At 34.7% G+C, this 22,331-nt stretch overlaps 2 protein-coding genes across 2 annotated transcripts in view; both read left to right on the top strand.

The window, feature by feature from the left end:
- Positions 1-9,739, top strand: part of LOC138317541 (uncharacterized) — a 32,030-nt gene extending 22,291 nt beyond the window's left edge. The window contains exon 6 of the mRNA XM_069259291.1: positions 362-9,739. Coding sequence (XP_069115392.1) covers positions 362-2,502 — 2,141 coding nt within the window. The 3' untranslated portion in view covers positions 2,503-9,739. The remainder of the gene's footprint in view (positions 1-361) is intronic.
- Positions 9,740-12,856: 3,117 nt separating this feature from the next.
- The window catches only part of LOC138317540 (cell surface hyaluronidase CEMIP2-like), a 29,606-nt gene continuing 20,131 nt past the window's right edge, over positions 12,857-22,331 (top strand). Inside the window, exons 1-4 of the mRNA XM_069259290.1 lie at positions 12,857-13,188; positions 17,987-18,203; positions 21,370-21,536; positions 22,034-22,196. Of these exons, the coding sequence (XP_069115391.1) occupies positions 13,054-13,188; positions 17,987-18,203; positions 21,370-21,536; positions 22,034-22,196 (682 nt within the window). The 5' untranslated portion in view covers positions 12,857-13,053. The remainder of the gene's footprint in view (positions 13,189-17,986; positions 18,204-21,369; positions 21,537-22,033; positions 22,197-22,331) is intronic.

Raw genomic sequence — 22,331 nt, 5'->3', positions numbered from 1 at the left:
TTGAACTCAAATATAGCGTAAAGGGAATGTCCATGACGTCAAAAATCTGTTGTGACATGAAGAGGAATTACATGTAGCCAAGGGGTTTACATCATGTAAATTCCATATAATAAACTGATATCGACCTGTTTTTATTTGGATACAGTGATTTATCAGCCCTCAAAAGCGATATAATCCTCGGCTTTCGGCCTCGGTAATGTCACTTCCTTGAGTTGATAAATTACCACATCGACCTGAAAGCAGGTCAATATTTGTATAATGTCATTAGATAATCAGCATTACGATTTTCTTTAAAGTAGTTTTTGGGAGATTTTATCTGATCAATCACAGAAATAATTATGAATTTTTCTTTTTTCTGCAGATACTGGGCCCACCTGTCACTTCTGTCATCAGTGCAGCTTCCAGACTGAAGACCTGAAAATATACTGCCGTCACCTTGTCACTCACGGGGGATTTAACCAGTTATGTCCCCGCCCAGTCCCAAAAGATATCCGTAGCGAAGTGGAACAACAGTTGGAGAGACTTCTGGAAGGACATTCCAAGAAAGAAGGCACAACTTTCCTGTGTGCCTACTGTAGTTATATGGCTGTGACTTCTTTCCGAGTGAAGCAACACATCCTTTCCAACCATCCACACAGTTTCCCTGACTATATGGAGTTGCATACAAAAGATGAATCAACAAACGTCATGGTGGCTGCTATGCAACCCAGCATCGTTGTGACGGACATTTGTAAAATGGAGCTGATTGATTTAGCCATGATGTTCAAACATGAGGGAGTATGGATGAGTGGTCACCATGGCAACCAGCAAGGCAACCATTGTGAAGAGACAAGACCAGACAATGATGGGGGATCCTCCAGTAAAAACAAAAGGAAGAAGTACAGTATCATGAACCCGTCTAAATACTACAAAAAATCTACTGCTCATACAGATATTCACCAGGATGATGCTGAGAATAGGGCAACATCAAGTAATCATTGTCTGCATTCGGAGGAAAAGACGTCGGACGAGGAAAGGGATCTCATAAGGATTTCTGATAAACCTAAACCAAAAAGGAACCTTTTTAATGCTATAGTACAGCTTTCACGAGAGGACAGAAACGCTACTCAGGGGTTTGAGAACATCATGGCCGAGTATCTATCAGCTGAAAGGAAAAGTGATGACTCCCTGACCAGTGATGTCCTTGACGAAATTCTCAGTCCATGGGAAGCCGATGATGATCCTACAGGCACTCTGACCAATACAAATTCTAACACTATAAAGGAAGCCTTGACTCCAAACAACTTAGATCTTCGAAGTCCAGATGAATCACAGAAGAAAATAATGACTCTGAGCACATCAGTTAACAAATCAGATTCTCACAGTCAAAATGATTCAGAGATGGAGACCCCATCTATTGGCTCTGATTCTCTTAATACAAAAGATTCAGAGATGGAAACCCAATCTATCGGCTCTGATTCTCTTAATACAAAAGATTCAGAGATGGAAACCCCATCTATTGGCTCTGATTCTCTCAATACAAAAGATTCAGAGATGGAAATCTTGACTATCAGCTCTGATTCTCTCAATCAAGAAGAATCTGAGAAGGAAACCTTATCAATGCTTATCTATGAGGATATATCAGATTGTAGTGATGATTCTGAAGATCATTCTGACCATGGCGGTCAGGACAGTGGTCAGTCTATGGTAGACAATGGACTGACCATTGTAAGTAGCACCACTAACAACATGGATGGTTCTGACTGGTCTCCCTATTCTGACATTTCTGACTGTAGTGACCCTGAAGAAGATCCACCTGCCGTCACGGAGAAGTCAAATAACGCAATGGAGAACATTTTAGATGAGGATTTAATGCCGTCCTCTTCAACTGTAAAGCAAATAGAAACAAACATAGCTGGAGTAAACGTCCCAACACAGCTTTATACAGAAGGTCAGAACATAGAAGCCAAAGATTCAGATCTAGATATTTTACCAACAGCTCAAATTCCATCTGATCACTATACTAGATCAGTGCCTCAAATGGGAGATAACTCTAGTTGTATTGGATCTTCTTATGCAGGGGGAGATAATGCTCTTCCTTCTAGTTCTTCGTGTGAAAAAATCGATAACAGGTCAGATTCAGAACCAGTGTCCATGGAAACAGGTACTGATACAGGATTAAATGACAACCAACAAGGAAGTGGGACCCCAACTACAGACCAGGGCAGTAAAGACACTGAGAGAGCTGGGACTCCTTATGATGAGTTCAATATTTCGGAGGAAGCTTCTGATATACACAGCACATCAGACACGCTTCAGTCAGCCAAGTGGAATAACTCATTACCTTTGGTGATTACAGGAGAAAATGTGATGTCCAGTATTGATTGTATGTTGGACAGTTTGTCTGATATTAAACAGACGGATGATGCTGGGTCACTACAGTCGGTAACAGACAGACATGGGGATTCAGACAACGAATCTATTGGCTTTGAGATGAATATGAGTAGCACGCAGGAGTTTTAATGGATCATCAAAATCACACAGGAGATTTAATGGACCATCAAAATCACACAGGAGTTTTAATGAACAATCAAAATCACACAGGAGATTTAATGGACCATCAAAATCACACAGGAGATTTAATGGACCATCAAAATCACACAGGAGATTTAATGGACCATCAAAATCACACAGGAGTTTTAATGAACAATCAAAATCACACAGGAGATTTAATGGACCATCAAAATCACACAGGAGTTTTAATGAACAATCAAAATCACACAGGAGATTTAATGGACCATCAAAATCACACAGGAGTTTTAATGAACTATCAAAATCACACAGGAGATTTAATGGACCATCAAAATCACACAGGAGATTTAATGAACCACCAAAAACTCAAAGAATTTCAATTGACCGTCAAAATAACACTGGAGATTTAATGGACCATCAAAATCACACAGGAGTTTTAATGGACCATCAAAAGTATGTGTTAGTTTTAATGGAGCAATTATTATAGCGATGATTATTAGGTGCAGCAAAATATTTGGCTATAATGATACCATTTATGTAATATCCAAGGGATTCTGTTTTAGTATTCAGTTTGGGCAGTAACAATTTTAGAGTATTACTGTCAGCTGATTATCTTGGGGCATCAATGATTTTAGGTTGTGATGCAAGAGCTGTAAGATATTTAATCAATTGTTCTTACTGTATTTTACCTACTTTTTATATAAAGTTATCAGGTAGTTCAAATGTATAGCAGGTGGAATAGACGAGGTTAATAGTATATATTTATCAATAATGATACTTTTTTTATGTATGTTCACTTTATTTAAGTTAAAGTTTTCAAATACATGTAATCATTGTTTCGTATATGATTTTTGTTACTAGGAAAGTAACTACAGTATATTCAGTTTTTGGCATTGAACAAAATGTATGGATTGTTGCTGACTTATGACTTGAGTTAAGAAAGTTGGTGGTAGGGGGGGGGATGTTACTGGAAATGTGGTATTCATATTTAGTTGTCATGGTTGTGCATTTTTGAAAGGTGATTTAATTGGTCTATGATATTCGTGTCAGTATGTGTATACAAATTTCTAGGCTTTGAATTGTGACATAAAAATCACTACATTCTAGTTTGTGTACTTGAGTTGAATATATGGTAAATAGGTTGATATATCTCAATAACTATAGTCCCAGTCTGTAGAGTGATAGGATCCTGTATATACACAAACAATGCGCTCTTCCCTATATAAAAGTGCCATAAATATCTCCCATCGCTTACCTTAATTCCAGTTTAAAAAGTTAGATTGTGCTACAAATGTAATTACTAGTTGTTTTTTGTTAATATGTAATGAAACACAGTTTACAGCGATCACTTTGCAGTATATGTAGCAGACTAGATTTTTAGTTTTATATCCTATGGAAGCAGATCTATAATAATTTCATGTTGAGAAGGATTAACACTCAGTTTTCGTATCAGCATTTTAACGTTAAACAGTATTAAATAGCATTTTTGATAGTTAGTGTCAACTGTTCAGTTACAAACCAAACTTATTCATGTTTTGTCCTCTGAACTGGTTTCTTAATCATTCTGTACAAAGTTATTGTCAATGACTAGAATGGTGTTATTCATTCTAAAATGATCTTTAATAATATAATGTTGAATTGAAAAAAAATACCGGTCGTTGGTATTGATTTAAAGTTTACTTTTGTTTTAATGATATTTCCATTCAATGTTCAAATATTTTTACATGTCAATTTGTCACAGTTGTTTTCATGCTATAGTATTTTTTTGTGATTAGAAGTCAATGACAGTATTCAGGACTGTGTACATGTTTTAATGAGTGGTGCAGCTTATTTAATGAGTTTGCGAGCTTATTTAATGAGCGTGCCAGCTTTTGAAGTATAAACCATGATTGTCTTCCTTCTCAACTGCTATTTTCGTTAACCGAGTATATACTTTTTTAGGTCACCTGAGACGAAGTCTCAAGTGACCTATTCTAATCGCCTTTTGTCCGTCGTCGTCCGTCGTCGTGCGTCGTGCGTCGTATGTCCGTAAACAATTTACATTTTCGACTTCTTCTCCAAAACCGCTGAAGCATTTTCAATGAAATTTTGCACAAACCTTCTAAGGCATGAGGCCAATCAAAATTGTGAATTATATGGTCCCCATACCCCAGGGAGCTATGGGAGGGGCCAAAAGGGGTAAAATTGACTAAAATTTCAAAAATCTTAAATAATTAAATACTCTTCATAGATAGAAAGCTCCTAAGGTCCTTTACAAAAATTGTGAATTATATGACCCTGGGGTCTCAGGTTTCCCCCTGGGGAGGGGGTTAAGTTTACTATAGTTTATATAGGGAAAACACATTTTTGAGTATTATTTGATCATTTGTAATAGGAAATGAGTCAAATATTGTCAGAATTATCAGTATGAGATGGCCATTGAATCCTATTAACCAATTTTCCATGACTGATCCCCAGGGGCCTTAGGGGCGGGGTCAAAAGGGGTCAAATAGGCTATAATTTCAAAAATCTTCTTCTGAAATTCTGGAACTGATAGAATCACATACTCTTCATAGATGGAAAGGTCTTAAGGTGTTTTATGAAAATTGTGAATTATATGACCCTGGGGTCTCACGTTTCCCCCTAGGGAGGGGGTCAAGTTTACTTTATATAGAGAAAACACATTTATGAGCATTTTTTGCTCAATTTTCATAGGAAATGAGTCAAACTTGTTTAGAATTATTAGCCTGAGATAACATTTTAATATTATATCTATGTTGGTCCTGGTCAACCCCCTCGGGGCAGAGGTGTGGGGCCAAAAGGGGCAAATAGGCTAAAACTTTTAAAAATCTTCTTCTTAAATACTGGAAATGGTAGAATCAAATACTCTTCATAGATGGACAGGTCTTAAGGTGTTTTATGAAAATTGTGAATTATATGACCCTGGGGTCTCACGTTTCCCCCTAGGGAGGGGGTCAAGTTTACTATAGCTTATATAGAGAAAACACATTTATGAGCATTTTTTGCTCAATTTTCATAGGAAATGAGTCAAACTTGTTTAGAATTATTAGCCTGAGATAACATTTTAATATTATATCTATGTTGGTCCTGGTCAACCCCCTCGGGGCAGAGGTGTGGGGCCAAAAGGGGCAAATAGGCTAAAACTTTAAAAATCTTCTTCTTAAATACTGGAAATGGTAGAATCAAATACTCTTCATAGATGGACAGGTCTTAAGGTGTTTTATGAAAATTGTGAATTATATGACCCTGGGGTCTCACGTTTCCCCCTGGGGAGGGGGTCAAGTTTACTATAGCTTATATAGAGAAAACACATTTATGAGCATTTTTTGCTCAATTTTCATAGGAAATGAGTCAAACTTGTTTAGAATTATTAGCCTGAGATAACATTTTAATATTATATCTATGTTGGTCCTGGTCAACCCCCTCGGGGCAGAGGTGTGGGGCCAAAAGGGGCAAATAGGCTAAAACTTTAAAAATCTTCTTCTTAAATACTGGAAATGGTAGAATCAAATACTCTTCATAGATGGACAGGTCTTAAGGTGTTTTATGAAAATTGTGAATTACATCACCCTTGGGTCTCAGGTTTCCCCCTGGGGAGGGGGTTAAGTTTACTGTAGTTTATATAGGGAAAACACATTTTTGAGCATTATTTAGTCATTATAATAGGAAATTTATAGTCAATTGTTGTCAGAATTATCCCTATGTGATGGCCATTGAATCTTATTACCAAATTTTCCATGACTGATCCCCAGGGGCCTTAGGGGCGGGGCCAAAACGGGTCAAATAGGCTAAAACTTCAAAAATCTTCTTCTGAAATTCTGGAACTGGTAGAATCAAATACTCTGCATAGATGGAAAGGTCTTAAAGTCCTTTACAAAAATTGTGAATAGTATTACCCTGGGGTCTCATGTTTCCCTTCTGGGGAGGGGGTCAAGTTTACTATAGTTTATATAGGAAAAACACATTTAGGAACATTATTTGCTTAGTTTTCATAGGAAATTAGTCAATCTGGGTTAAAATTATTAGCCTGAGATAGCATTTTAACATCATATCCAAATTGGTCCTGGCTGACCCCCAGGGGCCAGAGGGGTGGGGCCAAAAGGGGTCAAAATGGATAACATTTCAAAAGTCTTACTTCTGAATTCACAGATTTGATGTAACCAAATAATCTTCATAGATTAAAAAGTCAAATTTATAAAATCACTGACTGACTTCAAGGGCCTGATGGGCAAATATATAGTGTTTATATGCATGTCTTTGTTTCATTCTGTATCTGATATCAGGTGACCGCTAAGGCCCATGGGCCTCTTGTTATATATATAAAGTAATTCTTTATTTTCATTTAGCAATAATTATTTTTGTATAGAATTGATGCACAAGTTGTGGTTATTTAAAAATGTATGCATATATCCCTCAGTTAATGTGAATTGTAAGTATATACCTAACCAATCTTAAGATGATTTCAAAGGATCACATTTGTTGTTGACAAGAGTAATCTGCATAGTGAACAAATTTCAAACCTGTTATTCATACATGATGAATATATTTTAGCGTGACATATTACACATTTTTATGAATATTTGACTCAGCATAATGTGAAATCTTTATGCATCAATCCATTTTGTTAACAAAAATTATTTGGTCATTAAGGTAACTTATTTTATTATTGGCTATTTTATTAATTCTCTATAATTTATATTAAAATTCAAATACAGAGTTAAAAAATGTTGTGTGTTACGAAACAACACTGAATGAACCCCTAAGAGTGATTCTAATTTATCACCCAGTTATTTCCCCCAGGGTGTGTGAATGGTCTGTCGTGATTATCATGTCACGACTGTCTCATTGTTGTACCCAGAACAACACCCCTGGGCTTCTGACGTAGGTATCTCCATCCCGATCAGCCAGTCCTCAGAGTAATATGTCTTATGTTGTGCATGGCTGGGTGGATTTCTAAAGAGACGCCTAACAATGACGTCTGTTTTGTAGACAGTTATCTCGGTACTGTTATCTCTACCCTGCGTAGCCTTCCCAGAAAATAAATGGAAAGTTTACTTTAGGGTCGCTATGTAAGATTTCCTTCAGTTTAATACACAGTTAAACCTGCCTTAGTGACCATGCACCTCCATATAAGGACCACCTGTGTATTAAAATCACTTTAAGAGTCCAAAATGCCTAATTTATTTCAACTCTCTATATATACCCTGTATAAAAGACCACTTTAATATAAAGACCATTTATTCTTTAAATCTTGTGTGGTCTTTATTGACAATTGACTTTTTTTAGATAAAAAATTATCTCAAAAATTTACTGAATGATGCCAAACATTACGAATGATGGGTAACTGAACTTTTGTTGTTGATGATTTATGACTAAGCATAAAGAAACAGATAATGGTTCTTAAGATCAATCGTGGTGGATAATGGTTATTAAGATCAATCATGATGGATAATGGTTATTAAGATCAATCATGATGGATAATGATTATTAAGATCAATCATGGTGGATAATGGTTATTAAGATCAATCATGGTGGATAATGGTTATTAAGATCAATCATGATGGATAATGGTTATTAAGATCAATCATGATGGATAATGGTTATTAAGATCAATCATGATGGATAATGGTTGTTAAGATCAATCATGATGGATAATGATTATTAAGATCAATCATGATGGATAATGGTTATTAAGATCAATCATGGTGGATAATGGTTATTAAGATCAATCATGGTGGATAATGGTTATAAAGATAAATCATGGTGGATAATGGTTATTAAGATCAATCATGATGGATAATGGTTATTAAGATCAATCATGATGGATAATGGTTATTAAGATCAATCATGATGGATAATGATTATTAAGATCAATCATGATGGATAATGGTTATTAAGATCAATCATGATGGATAATGATTATTAAGATCAATCATGATGGATAATGGTTATTAAGATCAATCATGATGGATAATGGTTATTAAGATCAATCATGATGGATAATGGTTATTAAGATCAATCATGGTGGATAATGATTATTAAGATCAATCATGGTGGATAATTACATATCAACTGTTGTTACTGTTCCCCTTGTTGGTATGGAAACAATCATTGCAGTAAAATCAATATACAGCTTTGGTGCTCCAGGTATGTAGATATTATTTATTGTGCACATTATAAATTATTCATGTAGATTTAACACCACAAATGTTATTTAGTCTGATGTTGCACATTTCATTCGCAATTACTGTGTTTTTGTTTGGATTATATTTTTGGAGAGAGTTTGCAAATTTTACCAATGTTTTATGTGAAATTTGCAGAAGTTGCTTATATGGATAAAAAATCTTTCATTTTTCTCATGGACTCATTATATCATGCCTGTTATTGATATTCAAAGATTTTACCAGAACATGTTAAACTACAGCAATCCATGATAAAGGTTAAACCCTTTGTAATCAGTACAATATTGTGGGACTGATATAAGTATTGTTCTTCCAAAGACCATGTGTGGTGTGTTTATTGATGAAAACAGAACAGTTGAGTTTTCCAGGATTTCATTGAAAGGACATATGTTATAGTATGTTATAGGTATGTGTGTAGCAAATCGTATCAACCATATGTAGGACTAGACTAATTTCCCCTCTTATAAAATATACCGTTATGTGTTCAATATGTTTCATAGATGATCAATATATGTTCAGAAGATTTATATAAACCATTGAGCAAACTAGGGTTGTTTAGTAGTTTAAGTGTGCCATCATTTCTCTTTGTTAAACCAAACAGGGCACCTGTCAGACTTTGACCATATATAGCTATATATAGGTTGGTGAGTTTTCTTTGGCTACTCTGGCTTTCCCCCTCCTTTAATATTTGCATTTCCTTTATCAACCCTACCTGTAGTTCTAATGATATGGACACTGTGATAGGATATGCATAATTTGTGTTAATGATATTGTTAATTATGGTTAGCATGTGATAAAACACGTCTTCAAAGTACCCATCTATATAACAAACTTTTTGTTGTTGTTGCTTGCTTCAAATTTTGACAAAAATTCCCTTTTTAATTAAAAAAACAAACTTGTGAGGTTATAGCAAACACATAACATGGAGTTATGTTTTTGTTTGAGTAAGTACCGGTAGTATTCAGTAAGGGCAAAATATATCAAAGATTTATTTTTAACATTTTGTTGTATAAATTTTATCTTCAAAATAAAAAAGTTTAATTAAGTACATTGTGTTATCATTATTTTTGTTCTTATCTATATGAATGTCACATTTGGTATTAAATGATTTCTTTCATTTGATGGCTGCTGTTAATCAAGTGGCCAGGTACTAGCTGTAGAGGAGGGACCATAAAAACACATTTCAATTGAAACATTATGGAAGTTAAGGAAACCCTCTTTAAGTTAAGGAGACTTCCTTAAAATCTGTAGTGCTTTTCTGTGGAGAATTTTAAGTTTGGGAATTCCTTAAAGTTTGGTATGTTCATGACACTGGGCCCAGTCATGAACTGATGATTTGAACTGAGGCATTTCCATATAAGTTGTACAGAAATACTAATTACTGTCGTTATTTTTTTTACAAGAAACAATACGATAATTTCTACTAAGGAAATATGGGTTTTCCAGATATCTTTTACTAAACCAGCACCTACTTCAGATTATTTGTACAGAAAATTTGTCTGCTTCAAAAAATTATTATACACAAACAGAGTGTTCTACAGAGAATTTGTACGAAACTATAAAGATATTCAAATTTCGTCTGTTTCACAAGCAAATTGTAAAACCTATCATTTACTGGATATTAACACAGACTCGTTTTAATCTGTATAATAAAAGTTTTTATTTCGTCCAAATGATGCATCACAAGCATATAGGGAACAATACAATCATTTTCATTATTAGTATGACATGGAAAAGTATAAGATGGTAGAGCACAATATTTCAGTACAAAAGAACTAAAGCAAATTAACACTTACTTACTTGAGAGCAGGGGTTTTCTTTACTCTGTAACACGAAACAAAAATATTAACCCAGAAAATTCCAAAATTTAACACTTTTACGAGAGAATAATTCGATACACTTTTGCGCACTTGGTCAACGATAAATATATAACTTTTGATATACGTTACTCTTATTTTGGAATTTTCCAGACAGAGAAGTTACAACTCGAACTCTGGGATGCGGGTTCGAATCCCAAATTTTTTTAGGTAGTACATAAAATCCTGTGTATTGAATTTTGACTAGGCCTATTTAAGGTTTGACATTATGTGCTTGAACGTTTTAGGAAATACGCCGCGCAGCGGAAAATTTTCTAGAATGAAGTACGAAAAATGTGCAGGAGGACCCTTTTTTCTTTCAAATAAACATTTTTAGAAAATTTCAGTCGGCGAAAATGGGGGGGGGGGGCAAAAAGACATGTTTGCTCCCCGTCCTGGGGGGGGGGGGGGGGGGCCCCCCCCTGCCCCCCGCTTCCTACGCCCTTGGACAGGCATTTCGACGGAAACATTTTGATTACTGATTTGCACATAAATGTTTTTATAGCTCACACTATCCGCACTGAAATGGCGTCTACTTGACGTTACTTGACGATATTTCAGATACGTTTTAAGGAAATAATGCCGACCTTAGATGATCATTAATTTAAATATCATTGATGTGGACAAACGTATTATGAAATGTTTCACTTGACAGACCATGTTTTGTTCACATGGTCAAAAGTTCACACTGATTCTCTATTTTGAGCCTACAGGTAAATGATAAATTCTCTCAGGTGTGATGAACTCATTTAGAAGTTCTATCTTCAGTATGTGTAATTAACAGGGCAGTTACTGTCTTCTGATGTCCATCCTACCACAAGGAGACTGTCAACTGATTTTCAGCTAAACATAAAACCGGTTATCCTGTATTAATATAGCGTTTTGAGGGCTTTTAACTTTAAACCTCTCTGAAGATTATTTCTTCAAACATATTAAGAAACCTCATTGGTTTGGGGATGCAGCTCTGATGTGATCATTTTCAGTCTTATGTCAACACAGTGTAAACAAACCTGTTTCGATTTCATGAATCTATCGAAATGGGAACGGATATTTCGAACGAAATTATCTTGGTTTTGAACTGTTGCTTACGAATCCAATGATTGCGAGCGACTTAGCGACAGTAACTAATTGATGTATATTATATGTTGACGTAATACCTGATTTATTACGCTCGCGCGCTATAAGTAATGCTCTCACACAAACCATTAATATTGTAAGACTCTTTTATATGTGGATATGAAGGATAGGGATATACAACCAGAGGGTCACAAAATGTTGTAAAACACAAAGCTTGCCGAGAATTTTACAACATTTTGTGAATCCAAGGGTAGATAATCCCTATCCTTCATATCCACATATGAAAAAGTTTTTTTTTCTCTTACCGCGATGATTTATTGCAATTGTACAATTATGATCTTCCGCCATTTCCAAATAAGTTCGAAAAAAATCGACTGCAAGTCATTTTTCTATAAATGAAAATTGCGTGATGTTGTCAACGCAAACCAAGATATTTGCATATCTTAAAACCCGTCTAGTTTCTAAAATTTGTGTGAGAGAAATATAAATATTTACATATAAAGTAAAATGTTACAGATGTACTAACAGTTCACTAGTGGTCTATCTCTGATAACATGTATAATGCACATGCGCGAGAATCAGTGATTCATAAGTGTCGATTTTGGTGTACAAATTTTACAGAAAATTGCACATTTTTGTCACGAAGTAGTTGAAACATGAAAGTACGCTACATATTTTGATATAATTATAGAAACATATATATATATATGTTGACAAGTAAGAGCGTATATGATAGACTTGCTGAAGCCATGCAGGCATCAGAAAGAGAAGGCTAGGGCTTTGGTTGGCAGGCGATTTTTGTTTTCGTTACTTTTATTTTCTAAAGATTACAGGAGAAGATAGAAAGTTCAAATTCAACATGATTTCCCGGAGGTTAAAAACCAGTCAACAAGAAGCGGTAAGTGTGCTACAGTTACGATCCCCACCAGGTGTATTGTCCCTGACAATGACTGCTTTGAAAGGTTCCGGTAACCTAATTAATCGTGTATGATTACGGTCATCGTTCGTCACAGTTTTACTACACAAAATCACATCTGAAACTAAAATATCGGACGTTTAAACTCAAAATAAATTCTTAACATAAACTATGGCATCTACCGTAGTGACAAAATTTGTATTATCACAAAAATCATTTGACCATTTTGAAAATTGAGACGTAGATGGAGCGAAGGTGTGCGTCACAGTTCAATTGTCCAGCTAAAGATAATAAAGCGATGGTCAATCAGACAGTTACCCATTCGATTCGGACATTTCCCCCGGACACCCGGACGGTGTAACGCTAAAGACCGGACATATATGTAAAAGAAAAATCTACACCTTTCTGAAATTGGGGAATTGAATACAGCTGATGGTAGAGTCATCTAAACTGTCTTCAACCTTAAACTGGTTCTGGATTTATTTTTGAAATCCGGGAGTAAAATTTTATCATGAGCGGGGTGCGAAGTTTGACCGCTGTGACTTTCTGTCTCAATGTTTTGTTGATTGCTGGTCAATCCTGGTGTCCTCACGAAAACCCATCATTAACGCTATGGTCCGACACGGCCGGCACGTGGGGAGGTGAGGTAAGTTATAAACAAGGTCCGACAAAGGTCCGACACGGCTGGCACGTGGGGAGGCGAGGTAATTGAGCTTGTAACATAGAGTTGGTATTAAAACATGGCTATGATGTCATCTTTTGTTGTCCCCAGTACTTTATTTAGACTATTGTTCAAGTACTTGTTCTGTCTGTAGATTAGTACACCTTTCACTGTACATTAGTTTACCTGTAGCTGTAGATTAGTTTCAACTATTAGTTTCAACTAATCTATAGTTCCAGGTAAACTAATGTACAATGAAAGATAGAGTGACACTACATGCAGCATTGTTAAATTGGACAGATAAATAACAAATAAATGTAATCAAATTCAACATAAATGTAATAGAAAACTTCAATAATACATATTATTACATATTTTCTGTTTTATATATTGATTCGTGGACATTGGCATATATCCAATCACATGACCGCAACGCATGAAATTACTCCTTGTGTTGAAAATCAAGACTCTTTAGTATTTCGACAGCACAGGCATTCCTACAATGATGTTTTAATTTTAGATAGATAGAATGAATGCTTTCGGTATATTTCCAAATAATTTCACTGTTAATTGCTTCATTTCTTGAATACATTCACGTAACACATAAACCCACGTTTCCCAAATTGAATAATTTCGGTATAATTCCTTATCCAAGAATCACACAAAGCCTACTGAACAAATTTGAAATTTTAAGCTTTCTTTTCATCACTTTGCCGTTTTCACTGAATTTCAATGTAGTTTCCTTTAGAATCCACTAAATCTTGATATTATGTTTTAGGACCAATCATATTCTTCATTTCATAATGTAGAGCGGTATATTCAAAATTAATACGTTTCCATGGTAATCCTCCATATTTTGTGAATTTCCGACAAGTTATATCCAAGTGAATGGTCTGCCTCTGACATAAAGAGCAGTTAAATTAATATATCACAAAATAAACTCTGTTATTGGAAATTTGATAATCATTTTAGATAGTTTAATTTCGTAAATATCTGATCTGTACTGTCTGCCATGTTGCCTCTTGTACTGCTCCAATCAGAATGAAGAGAACTCAAACTCACAAAAAATTCTCTTGTAATAACATTGGTATGGAATGTCATGGAAAATTCATGCAATGCATGCACGACCAGAGTAGACATATTACAACAGTTACTGTGCTGACATGTTCAGTGTCAAAGATGGTTGAAGGCCTTACCTGTAGCTGTAGATTAGTTACACAATAGCCATAGTTAGCATTGTACATCAGAGTGCCATGTTTTAAGTAAGAGAAACACCTCAAACTGTAGATTAGTCAAGATAATGAACAATGCTCGGCCCTTCGGGCCTCGCATTGTCCATTATCTTGACTAATCTACAGTTTTCTACGGCGGCGTATTAGGGCCACTACAAAATTTTATTTATCTTGTACGTACAAGTTATTATCTTGTACGTACAAGTTAGTATCTTGTACGTACAAGATAGTATCTTGTACGTACAACTTAGTATCTTGTACGTACAAGTTATTATCTTGTACGTACAACTTAGTATCTTGTACGTACAACTTAGTATCTTGTACGTACAAGATAGTATCTTGTACGTACAAGTTATTATCTTGTACGTACAACTTAGTATCTTGTACGTACAAGTTACTATCTTGTACGTACAACTTAGTATCTTGTACGTACAAGTTACTATCTTGTACGTACAAGTTAATATCTTGTACGTACAAGATAGTATCTTGTTCGTACAACTTAGTATCTTGTACGTACAAGTTAGTATCTTGTACGTACAACTTAGTATCTTGTACGTACAAGTTAGTATCTTGTACGTACAAGATATTATCTTGTACGTACAACTTAGTATCTTGTACGTACAACTTAGTATCTTGTACGTACAAGTTATTATCTTGTACGTACAACTTAGTATCTTGTACGTACAAGTTACTATCTTGTACGTACAACTTAGTATCTTGTACGTACAAGTTACTATCTTGTACGTACAAGTTAATATCTTGTACGTACAAGATAGTATCTTGTTCGTACAACTTAGTATCTTGTACGTACAAGTTATTATCTTGTACGTACAACTTAGTATCTTGTACGTACAAGATAGTATCTTGTACGTACAAGATATTATCTTGTACGTACAACTTAGTATCTTGTACGTACAACTTAGTATCTTGTACGTACAAGTTAGTATCTTGTACGTACAACTTAGTATCTTGTACGTACAAGTTAGTATCTTGTACGTACAAGATAGTATCTTGTACGTACAACTTAGTATCTTGTACGTACAAGATAGTATAATGTTGAAACTCTCGGTATTAAAGGCTGTGGCTGGTTTACTGTCACAATGGCATCGCATGAAGCTATACGTATATTACGTAAACTTTGTTTAAGCCAAAGGGAGAAAAGAATATATGTTGTGGAGTTGTAATGCTGTGATAAGTTTCCGAACACATATATGTAAATGTTTATAACAGAGTATTTACTATGATCATCATTTGGACAATAATTGATGTGTGTATATATGTCTAATAAACACAAAAACACTTATGAAATAATTTGTTTTGCTTTTGTTGTCTGTGCAATCAGTAACTCATTCGAATTAGGGCATATTGCCTAGGATTTTTTTCGGAGGCAGTTAATTATTTTCAATACTACTATTCTGAAGTAAAATAAATGCTCAAACATTTCCAATAATGGCACCATTGTGAAGTATTTAACTTTTATTACTGAAGAAAATTACGAATTTGTTTAATAGATAAAACTTATCATTCATCGGAGATGTATCATATTCATTTTATCACTAAATGTATCTTATCTATAAAACAAGCGACTATACAGTTTTCTCGAAAGGAACTATACAGTGTCAGTTTCAAAATAATGCAAGCGACTATACAGTTTTCTCGAAAGGAACTATACAGTGTCAGTTTCAAAATAATGCAAGTGACTATACAGTTTCAACTCATAATCCGGCAATTTCAAATTGCGATTGTGAAAAAGATATTGTTCTCATTAATATATATTCATATTTTCAATATTGTCAAATAAGTTAATAAACCTGTGATCGTGCTTGAAGCAATGCAAAGTAGACCAACTATCTTTAATTACGAAAAATATCAGGCGGGTGACTCAATTCTGCGGTGATGAACAGCAGTTCAACTTAACTTGTATGTTCAAGACACTAAGTTGTACGTACAAGATACTATCTTGTACGTACAAGATACTATCTTGTACGTACAAGATACTATAAGTTGTACGTACAAGATAGTAACTTGTACGTACAAGATAGTAACTTGTACGTACAAGATAGTAACTTGTACGTACAAGATACTAAGTTGTACGTACAAGATAATAACTTGTACGTACAAGATACTAACTTGTACGTACAAGATACTAAGTTGTACGTACAAGATAATAACTTGTACGTACAAGATACTAACTTGTACGTACAAGATACTAACTTGTACGTACAAGATACTAACTTGTACGTACAAGATAATAACTTGTACGTACAAGATAGTAACTTGTACGTACAAGATACTAAGTTGTACGTACAAGATACTAAGTTGTACGTACAAGATAATAACTTGTACGTACAAGATACTATCTTGTACGTACAAGATAGTAACTTGTACGTACAAGATACTATCTTGTACGTACAAGATACTAAGTTGTACGTACAAGATACTAAGTTGTACGTACAAGATACTAAGTTGTACGTACAAGATACTATCTTGTACGTACAAGATACTAACTTGTACGTACAAGATACTATCTTGTACGTACAAGATACTAAGTTGTACGTACAAGATACTAAGTTGTACGTACAAGATACTAAGTTGTACGTACAAGATACTATCTTGTACGTACAAGATAAATAAAATTTTGTAGTGGCCCTAATACGCCGCCGTAGTTTTCGGTGTTTCTCCTATACATAAAACTATAAGTGTGCGTGTAAACGAACCAAGCGTTTGATAACAGTATACAGGAGGTGTCACTAAAGTACAATTCCAAGACACAAATAATAATTATAATGAAATCTTTATAAAATACATATCATTTGGTAACTTTTCATTATTCACTCTTCTATTTTTTTTTTCTTTTCTAGATTTTGTAGATTACTTTAATCATTTAGATTTATTCGTATACACGTATTACTTTAACCAAACAAATTTCAAAGGGACAATTCAGTGAGGCTAATTCTGTTACATAACCACGAAGCAAAATATGACATTAATGTATTGTTCTGCATTCTTTATGAAACATATAACAAGAAATATTCGACAAATTTCACGGCGTTGTCAATACCCATACCCGAGCCAAAGTCACGCACATTAAACAAATGCAATAAATAACCACTGAGGAGTTGATAATATTATTTTTAGTCAATAACATGCATCTAATAAGGTAAATACACTACTATAAGATATGAATAGTTCTTGACAAAAAATTCTTTACTACACTGGCAAGGGCCAGGGTTCGGCATACAAGAAATCCGACCACTATGTGTAATGGCGGACAGTAAGCGAGTTTGAACATTTCACAAACATTTCACTACAGTGGGTTTTTCTGGCATAAAACAGTAAAACCAACTAATCAAATTTCTATTAGAACTGGTTTGTTTCCGAAATATGAGCAAATTTTCATGTTCTTGACACTCGTAGTCTGAATTGTCCCTTTAAACGATCTTAAGGCGATTTCTAAATTAGTGATATTTTCTTTGGAGGTTGGCGGCGAAGGAATGCACTCTTCCAAATAAATAGCTCATCGGTTTATTTATTCAAATTATTTAATTTAGGTGTTCGACCAGTCCTCAAACGTATTTGTAACAGGCGATGTCCTGTTGGACACGGACGTAGACGTATTCAGCATCACTATAGAGAGTGGAGCCTCCCTGGTGTGGAGCCCCGAGGCCGAGCCCACGGTCCGTGTACACTACATGATCGTGTATGGATCTCTAATCATCGGTTCTGAGGACTGTCCATATACAAACTGCACACACATTTCATTTGTGGGTAAGTCTCCGTCCCAATAGCGATATTCAATCTTTGGAACTAAGCACCGGCCGTGGCATCCTCGATACTCCAGGGGTTCCGATCACATACGATCTCTACACCCCTGGACTATCTCATAGTAAAACTGGAGGCAGCAAAACAGAACAGGTAATTCAGGCCTTTGATGTACATAAAAAGAGACGTATAACGGTACACTGTTATTGACTGTGTGGCTTTGAAGTTGGGCGTCACACTCTCTGTATAGTCTTCAAAGAAAATGCTTAAAGGCCTGTGATTGGGTCAGTTTTGTTCCCCTGAGCTGCCTTCAATTTTACTATGAGATAGTCAAGCGGAGTAGAGATCGTATGTGATCGGAACCACTGGAGTATCGTGGATGCGGCCGTGGCGATTGCCGATTTTCCTTTTCGTCTATCAAAGAATCGTCTTCACCTCCATTCTCAAAGACAACGATGAATAAATTCAAGAATAACTTTCTATCTAAATTCACATTCCTGCTTTAACTCCAGGATGATTATCTCCCTAATTCGGTCTTTAATGACGACCCGTCTATAATTCAAAATTTATAGAATATTCACAAATTTGACCCCTATTAGCTTGCCACTCTCTAATTCACAATTTTAAAGACGATTCCTTAGACCTTTAGGACGATCTCCACTCTAATCTGACCTTTGATGATTGCCCCTATATATTTGACCGTGAGAACGTAAAGACGATTCCTTAGACCTTTAGGACGATCTCCACTCTAATCTGACCTTTTATGATTGCCCCTCTAAATTTGACCGTGAGAACGTTCCCGTCTCTAATTCCACCTTTTATAACAAACGCTCTCTAACGACGGCCCTTCTCTACTTCGACATTGAAAGGCCCACTACCTTTCCTTTTTAAAATTGAAATGTAAAACGAACTTGGTAATTTTATAGAGTCGTTAAAGTCATTAGTTTACCGTTAATACTACACATATTATCACATACTGCACAATCTAATTTTAACAAATTAAATATTACTTTTCATAACGTGGTCGTCAATGTGTTTCTCGCTGTCGTCCTAATTACCACGCGTTAGTAAAACGTAATGAATCTTCACTGTTAACGCATGTTACGCAGTGAATCTTTCATTGATTGGCGTTGGAATCTCATTTTAGGTCAACGATATTTTCTGAAGTTATTAATGGTTTTAAGAAACTTTTTTAAATGGGTCTTTAAAGACGACCCCATCTAGTTGAACTGTAAAAACAATTCCTTCAATTCAATTCAATTTGTTTATTTCCGTAAGCCTTGCGGCTTATAAGACACAAAGTACATTTTTAATACATATTGAACAATTTAAACATGTACAGGAGAGTGATTGTATACAATAAAACACAAACATTAGTACACAATTATCATACATCAGATACTATACAGTTACGGTGTATTAAGAGACTGAGAACGTTTCTGGAATGCAAGTTTTAAGAATTTTCCGAGATTATTTAAAACTTTAACATTATTTACACTGAGTAATTGAACAAGTTTGAACACACTTGGATGATAAAAATAATAAGGTTTCAGATATCTAACTCGTAGTTGGGTATAAAGAGGACATTTAAGGATGAAGTGAAACTCATCTTCTATATCATTGGTATTACAAACTGTACATATTCTATTAGGTCGTGCTACATTTTGAAACCTACCACTTTCAATATTTAACTTATGGCTACTTAATCGTATACTTGTAATACTGTTTTTATACTTTTGATCAATGGGTTTCTTTAAATAATATTGTAAACCAAAATTGTCTACTAGATGTTGATATAAAATTCCTTTTGAGGAATTCTGTATCCTGTTTAAAATTTCTTGAGTACATACATCATAAAATTTTTGTTCAATTAGTTTATATACAATATTACTCTCATACGTACTATTCCACAAATACCCCAATCCTAGCTTATTCAGTTCGGCTTGTACATTCATGATCCAATCATCATTATCTAATATTCTTTGCTCATAACATGCTTTTAATATACAATTATCGGTTTCTTTAAGTTTTACCCAGTATTTCAATATTTTCATTTTCCTGATAATATGCATAGGCAATCTACCTAACTCATAGTATACAAGATCGTTACAAGTGTTTTTACCGACGCCTAGAATTCTTTTACAAAAACTAACATGTACTTTTTCAACCTCAAGTGCTCTATGAAAACCCCATACTTCACATGCATAACCTAATACACTACTTACGTAAGTGTCAAATACTGAACACAATGTTTCGGTGTTAAAACAATGACTTTTTAATTTATTTGATAATGCAAAATATGCTTTTCTGCCCTTTTCAGCTACATGTTGTTGAGTTTTGTTAAATTTACCATTATAATTAAAAAACATACCTAGATAGTTAAAATCATCTACCACTTCTACTTCTTTATGGTTGTAAAACCATTTTTCTTCTTGTCTTACAATACCACCATTTCTAAAAACTACAATTTTAGTTTTTTCTACATTAAGTGTAAGCTTCCATTCATTATTATACAAAAACATTGCATCCAACATAGTTTGTAAAGCATGCGGACTTTCTGCAATAAGCACTGTATCGTCCGCGTACATAAGTAAAAACAGGGATATCATACCAATTTCAACCGGTTGACAACTTTCTTTTATAAAATTCATTTCACAATCATTCACAAAAAGACTGTATAAAATTGGTGAGAGAACTTCGCCTTGGAAGAGACCGATTTTGTTATCAAAATATTCTGATATATGACCATTGTATTTCACACATGATTTTACATTTTCATAGAGAGACTTAATAATTTTTAAAAATTTTCCTTGAACTCCGTGTTTTATAAGTTTACACCAAAGTTTCCCTCTATCAATTAGATCAAATGCCTTTTTATAATCAATGAAACAACAGTACAAACGTTTCTTTTTATTAAGAGTTCTATTAATTAGTGATTGAAGGACGAATATTGCATCTACTGTTGAGTGACCAGCTTTAAAACCTTCTCTTATTCGAAATAAGATGATCCCCTCTAATTTTAAAACATTGTGCTTTATGTATAATTAATGGACGTTGGATGTCACCGAATGAGTGTTAATTGTATTACACCTAATATATATATATATATTTGTTTGTGATACTGATGCGTCATTATTATATAAAAAAAACCCAATAAAACAATACATTTCAGGCGCACCTGGGGCGTACTCCATATCGGACTTTGGAGAGAAGTTTTTAGGAGTGGCTGCTGGAGGCACATTAGAAGTCCATGGTGAACCCCGGATTGGCTGGACCAAACTGGATCACACAATAGAAAAATGTGCCCCTGGAGATTGCCTCTTTTTCAATCAGAAAAACGTAAGTCCATTTATCGATATCTAATTGGAATATCAAAATGCAGGTTTTTTCTTTAAGCCTTTAAATATTGAGAACATTTCCTCTGAAGCGAATGTTGAAAGACACAGTTAACACGCAAGGGCATGCCTATACCGCCTTGCATACATGTTTAAGTCCGCTTGACAGAAGAAAAACATAACAAATATTTTCCCATAAGATTAACCAAGTTTCAGAACAATTTGAATGGAATATATTTAATTCTAATTCTCAATAATTCTTAAATTCCCGTAAGATTCTTTATTTTAAACCAACAAATACGTTGGCCTGTTTTACTAAGCTTCGTAAGTTACGATTTAGTCTCTCCTTCCTCGACTATCTTCAAAGACGAGACAAAAAACGTGAAATTATAAATTAATAAAAATTTTATTAGAAAAGGCGATCTACAAATGTGTATATCTGGGGTAAAACAGAACTAATACTGTATTTTTTTTTTTTTTTTACAACTTAACGATTTCCAGGATGTTCCCAAGACGGATATAGTGAAATTTCAGCCTGGCCTTGTTGTCACTGTATTGGATAGGGATACAGGTCTCCCAGATAAATACACCTTTATCAGACTGGACGCCACTAGGCAAAGCACCGTCAATACCAAGGTCAAAGCATTAAAGTCCTTTATGAGTGGTAAGTTCATGTTAAACAAAATTTAAATCAACTCCATCCAGTCTTTCATGAGTTGTAAATTCATGTTAAACAGAATACAAAATCAACTCCATCCAGTCTTTCATGAGTGGTAGTTTCATGTTAAACAAAATTCAA

This window comes from Argopecten irradians, chromosome 3 (genome assembly GCF_041381155.1).
Source record: "Argopecten irradians isolate NY chromosome 3, Ai_NY, whole genome shotgun sequence".
NCBI classification, from domain to species: Eukaryota; Metazoa; Mollusca; class Bivalvia; order Pectinida; family Pectinidae; genus Argopecten; species Argopecten irradians.
Note: the sequence above shows the minus strand (reverse complement) of the source record. Positions and strands in the feature narration are given on the sequence as shown.